This window comes from Phlebotomus argentipes, unplaced genomic scaffold, assembly GCF_947086385.1.
Source record: "Phlebotomus argentipes unplaced genomic scaffold, Phlebotomus argentipes genome assembly contig_5, whole genome shotgun sequence".
NCBI lineage: Eukaryota > Metazoa > Arthropoda > Insecta > Diptera > Psychodidae > Phlebotomus > Phlebotomus argentipes.
In genome coordinates, this window is record NW_026776165.1 from 10,520,103 (window position 1) to 10,525,137 (window position 5,035).

The 5,035-nt window shown below is 49.7% G+C and overlaps 3 protein-coding genes across 3 annotated transcripts; 1 reads left to right on the top strand and 2 right to left on the bottom strand.

The window, feature by feature from the left end:
* Positions 1 to 276: 276 nt before the first annotated feature.
* Positions 277 to 1,164, bottom strand: LOC132266165 (MRG/MORF4L-binding protein). The gene has a single exon (XM_059767016.1). It carries the CDS (start codon positions 1,046 to 1,048, stop codon positions 479 to 481), a length of 570 nt encoding a protein of 189 aa, XP_059622999.1. The 5' UTR covers positions 1,049 to 1,164; the 3' UTR covers positions 277 to 478.
* A 298-nt stretch (positions 1,165 to 1,462) lies between these two features.
* LOC132256352 (glucose-6-phosphate isomerase) lies at positions 1,463 to 3,836 on the bottom strand. The gene is made up of 4 exons (XM_059752709.1): positions 3,583 to 3,836; positions 3,118 to 3,315; positions 2,205 to 2,971; positions 1,463 to 2,145 (listed from the first exon to the last, which is right to left on the bottom strand). Exons 1-4 carry the CDS (start codon positions 3,711 to 3,713, stop codon positions 1,571 to 1,573), a joined length of 1,671 nt encoding a protein of 556 aa, XP_059608692.1. The 5' UTR covers positions 3,714 to 3,836; the 3' UTR covers positions 1,463 to 1,570.
* A 315-nt stretch (positions 3,837 to 4,151) lies between these two features.
* Positions 4,152 to 4,772, top strand: LOC132255439 (uncharacterized). The gene is made up of 3 exons (XM_059751464.1): positions 4,152 to 4,278; positions 4,356 to 4,495; positions 4,563 to 4,772. The coding sequence occupies exons 2-3, from the start codon at positions 4,358 to 4,360 to the stop codon at positions 4,740 to 4,742; spliced, it is 318 nt and encodes a 105-aa protein (XP_059607447.1). The 5' UTR covers positions 4,152 to 4,278; positions 4,356 to 4,357; the 3' UTR covers positions 4,743 to 4,772.
* The last annotated feature ends 263 nt before the right edge of the window (positions 4,773 to 5,035 follow it).

The following is a 5,035-nucleotide window of genomic DNA, read 5'->3' on the forward strand; positions in this document are numbered from 1 at the left end:
GCGCCGAGTCACGCAGAGGGCGAAAAAGTGTGGCTCTTTTGAAAATGTATTCTATAACGGACAGAGAGTGGGTTTAGGGTTTATTAGTGTCTTAATTCTAGTTGTAGTTGTCAGACTAGGCTTATCATCATCTTGAGTAAGAAGATGCCACAAGTTGTTGGGTAAATCATAGAAATAAAAGTGGAAATTTACTTTGTTTTCTGCTGTTTTCCTTCCAATTCATCGCCTTTTCACCTGTTAAAGCTGTCAAACTACTGAAAGCAGGGTTTTTCTCTTAAATTTCACATAAAAGGATTTATTAGCCTTCTCAGGTTAAACTAAAATGTACAAGATTTGCTACCCCTCACAAGCAACAAGGAGAGAAACGCCTTCTTCTCGTCTCTCTCGAAACTCCGAATAGGAGAACTCTTGCGGCACTCTTCAATGGCGCGCGCGATTTCAACAACACGAAGGAAAATCATGAGGAAGAATTCAGGGCTCATATTCGGCGCCGCTTCGTGACGACGGGCGGCGGCGTGGTGGAGGGGCTGCTGTTGGATTCCAGCGAGGCGGAGCCCCTGGTGCGCTTGGGGGCGCGCTTGGGCGCGTCCGCTTTCTTCTCCGCCGGCGACTCGCGGCTCTGGTTCTGCTGCTTGCTGGTGCTGGACGCTTGGGAGGCGGCCGAGGGTGGGCGCGAGGGCGTCTTGGCCGCCTCCTTGGCCAGGCTGTCCAGCCGGCGGCTGGCCTCCTCCACGTCCTGGCGCTTCTTGGCCAGAAGCGTGCTGAACTCGTCCGGGAGCGAGAAGTCGCGCTGGTCGTTGGGGAAGGGCAGCGGCTCCAGCTCGTCCAGCGCGTCCAGGTTGTACATGGTCTTGAGGTGGCTCCAGATCGCCTCGGTGCTCACCTCGCGGTTCAGCGCCTTGGACAGCCGGTCGGCGATGCAGGCCATGAAGAAGTACTTGTTTATGCCCACGGGCTTCAGGCCGTCCAGCGCGAAGAAGAGCTGGATCTCGTCCTCCGGACTCCACTCGATCTCCTCCTCCGGACGCTCCTTGATCGACATGGTCATGTTGGGGCGCGTTTCCACACACGGGGCGCGGGATTTCCTCACAAAAGCGCACGGGAATTGATTTTTCGCCTCAGAAAGCCCGATTTCATGTTTTTCTTTCGCGCCACTGCTGCCAACTGTGCGCCGGCCGGAGAGTGACAATCGCAGCGCGTTTGGGCGGAAAATTCAAACATAGTCGCCATAACGGTTGACGCCATGCTTGAGAATTGCAAGCAATTTTAATGAAAATTGCGAAATGCGTAGAAATTGTAGCTTTATCGTCTCGTAAGTGTGAATTAAGTACAAAATCTTAAAAGTCAAAAGGAGAATGAAGGTCGAAAATCTGTCTTTTCTGCGATTTGTGCGTTTTGCTTGACTCACACATTATTTTATCTCATTTTTCTGCTGACTCAAAATCTCTCAACACAGCGCATATTTCGTTTGAAACGCATTCTTCTTTATTACAATAACCACAACACTGTTTTCCATGAATAATAATATAATGACCGCTGATATTCGATATGGAGATTATTCGGCTTCCTCTCACCAATTCGCCTTCAGGAAGTTGATGAGTCCGTTGGTGGACGAGTCGTGGGACTTGACCGGGTCTGGCGTGGCCAGCTCGGGCTCAATGGCCTTGGCCAGCTGCTTGCCCAGCTCCACGCCCCACTGATCGAAGCTGTTGATGTCCCAGATGACGCCCTGCGTGAAGATCTTGTGCTCGTACAGCGCGATCAGCGCGCCCAGCGTGAAGGGCGTGACCCGCTTCACTACGATGGAGTTCGTCGGCCGGTTGCCGGTGAAGACTTTGTGCGGCAGCAGCTGGGCCAGCTTCTCGCCGGCCAGGCCAGACTGCTCGAGCTCCTGCTTGGCCTGCGCCTCGCTCTTGCCCGCCATCAGGGCCTCGGTTTGGGCCAGGAAGTTGGCCAGCAGGATCTTGTGGTGTGCGCCGCCGGCGATGGGATTGTGCGTCTGCGCCGGCGCGATGAAGTCACACGGGATGAGCCGACTGCCCTGGTGGATGAGCTGGTAGAAGGCGTGCTGGCCGTTGGTGCCAGGCTCACCCCAGACGATGGGCCCAGTGCCGTAAGTCACGCGATCGCCGCCCTTCGTGACGCCTTCGGGGGAGAATCGAGAATTAAGATCTGTTTCTTTGCGCACGCAGAGCGCGACTCACCCTTTCCGTTGCTCTCCATGTCGCCTTGCTGGAAGTAGGCCGCGAACCTGTGCAGATACTGATCGTAGGGCAGCAGAGCGTGCGTCTCGGCGCCGAAGAAGTTGGAGTACCAAATTCCCAGCAGGGCCAGGATGACCGGGGCGTTCTTCTCTAGGGGCGCCGACTTGAAGTGCTGATCCATGAAGAAGGCGCCCTCTAGGAGCCTCTCGAAGTCGCCGAAGCCCACGGCCAGGGCGATGGACAGGCCGATGGCCGACCAGAGGCTGTAGCGTCCGCCGACCCAGTCCCAGAAGCCGAACATGTTCTTCTCGTCGATGCCGAAGGCCTTCACCTTCTCCGTGTTGGTGGACAGCGCCACGAAGTGCTTCGCCACGGCCGAGGGGTCCTTGGCCTGCTCCAGGAGCCAGGTCTTCGCCGACGTGGCGTTGGTGATGGTCTCCTGGGTGGTGAAGGTCTTGGAGGCGATGATGAACAGCGTGGTCTCGGCACTCACGCGACGCAGCGTCTCTGCCATGTGCGTGCCGTCGATGTTGGACACGAAGTGCTGTCGCAGGCCCTTGTTGAAGGGCTTCAGCGCCTCGGTGACCATCAGAGGGCCCAGGTCAGAGCCGCCTATGCCGATGTTCACCACATCAGTCATGGCCTTGCCTGTGTAGCCCTTCCACGAGCCCGAGATCACTTGCTCGGAGAATTCCTTCATGTGCGCCAGCACAGCGCGCACGTCCGGCATCACGTCCTTGCCATCGACCAAGATGGCCTGGCCTGACCTGGGAATTGTCAATAGACAAATTATATAGCTAAGCTCCTATCTTTTCCCATCGTTCGTTAGCTGGCTAACGATTTTTTCTTCCTTTTAAGCTAAGATGTCCCAAATCGCCCTGTAACTTTCTCGTCCTGTCCGCGGACAACTCACCGATCTCTCAGCGCAACATGCAGGACAGCGCGATCCTCGGTGATGTTGATGTGCTCCCCGGAGAACATGGCTGTCCTGGCCTCGGCCACCCTCCTGACCTCGGCCAGCTTCAGCAGTCTCTTCCATGCTTCGTCCGTGATGCGATTCTTCGAGTAGTCCAGCAGGATGTCGCCATCGGCGGGCGTGGAGAGCTTCAGGCTGCAAGAAATTGCGGATTAGCATATAAATTGACGATTGACAATGACCTGGAAAGGTGTGGAGGTCACAAAAGTGTCGCCCTCCCTTTCTAATCCGCGCTGTTTTAAGTGCAGAAAGTCAGTCGTGGTAAATGCAAATGAGCCAAAATGAGCTCACAAAGCTCATAAAGTCAGAGTTGTTGTGAAATCCCTGCAGTTTTGCACATTTCTGATAACGCTTATCAAGCCACAATCACACTAATTGGTGGAACAACGGAAGAATTCATACCTGAACTTATCAAATCGATTGGCATCTTCCTCAAAGAGCTTCTTGATGTTGATTTTGGCACCGTTTTCACTGAAGTACGCCTGAATATCCTGCCAAGCGGACTCAGATGGAAGAAAAGGTCTTGCAGACATGATTTCGGCAAAGGGAATTCACAGAAAAAGAGCGCGAAAAAGTAGTAAAAATTGCGAAAAGCCGGGAAAATCTATCGACCACTGACGGCGGATTTTTCAATATCATTTGAATGTCAAGAACCTCAGACGATGTGTCACAATTAGAGCTTCACAGAGTTTCATGAAATTTACAGCTGTTTACAATATTTCAGGCCATTTCTCATGATGATTTGAGGGAAATTTGATGACATGTAATTGGGAAAGATGCATTTTTAGAGATTAGAAGACAAAGATGGCGTGTAATTTTGAAATTGTCAGGAAAATCTGTGATTTTATTAAAATTTTCATATATTTCTCTCTATTGTGCAGTGAAATTTTGATGAAATATTCACTGCGCCGGCTTGAATCATAATCTGTCCCACATTTCCCCTCAAGAAAAGATTTAAAACATCTGATTGCTGTCAAAGGTGCTTTGACAGTGTGTTTTGTTTTGGGTGGAAGTTTTCACTTCATGTTTTCTCCAATTTAGCAGTTAATTCTACTCATTATCGATCTAGAATTGATTTTGAAATACTTTTGAATTTCTGTAAGTTGAGTTAATTGCTGAAATCAGTGGTGATTTCGCATAAAATTCCACGTAAGAAGTGTTTTTTCTGTCTTCAGGAATGGCTTCAGCGTCTTCGAGCAGTGCGAAGAACCTCTTCAGCGACTCCAAGCGGCGACTAGCCGATCGAGTGATGGTGAATGTGCACAATTCGGCCTCAGTGGCGCGCCAAATTGTGCGTGGCTCGAAATCAAATGAGGTACAATTACTGCAAACTAATGGGATAAAGTGAAAATTTAGTGATGAATCTCGATCCCTTGGGGCAGATTTTGATGCAATCCGCGAAGAACTTCGCCCAGGCGGAAACGGCAATGGATAACAGTAGCCAGAATCTCAGGAAAATGCAGCTGATAAGGCAACACTTGGGCTATCAAGTGGAGGCAATGAGCGAAGGGACGGCAAAGTTGGAGTACATAAAAGAGCAAGTTTGCTCAATGGAGAGATGAATTAAAAACATCAAAGGCTATGAAATATGATTTAACAGAATTTCAAACTAATTTATAAATATTATAAATAAATTAATTTCACTAAATTAAATAGCAAGTTTTAATTATGTATCGCATGAAAATTACATTTCATTTGATACTGCATAGAATCAATTTATAATTAATGAGCATCATTAGTTGTAGATTAAGAGTATAAAATTGCATGATTTCCACTTGCAAAACACTCAATAATTGGAAATTAAATGCAGTTGTCGTGAATACTTTGTAATTTCCAGTGAATCAAATATTTTAGC

Excerpts from the sequence above, each read along its gene's own strand:
- LOC132266165 (XM_059767016.1), bottom strand. The coding sequence starts at position 1,048 with ATGACCATGTCGATCAAGGAGCGTCCGGAGGAGGAGATCGAGTGGAGT.
- LOC132256352 (XM_059752709.1), bottom strand. The coding sequence starts at position 3,713 with ATGTCTGCAAGACCTTTTCTTCCATCTGAGTCCGCTTGGCAGGATATT. Across the intron at positions 2,972-3,117 it reads CATGTTGCGCTGAGAGATCG|GTCAGGCCAGGCCATCTTGG; the intron begins GTGAGTTGTCCG and ends GACAATTCCCAG. Across the intron at positions 2,146-2,204 it reads CATGGAGAGCAACGGAAAGG|GCGTCACGAAGGGCGGCGAT; the intron begins GTGAGTCGCGCT and ends TCTCCCCCGAAG.
- LOC132255439 (XM_059751464.1), top strand. The coding sequence starts at position 4,358 with ATGGCTTCAGCGTCTTCGAGCAGTGCGAAGAACCTCTTCAGCGACTCC. Across the intron at positions 4,496-4,562 it reads GTGGCTCGAAATCAAATGAG|ATTTTGATGCAATCCGCGAA; the intron begins GTACAATTACTG and ends CCCTTGGGGCAG.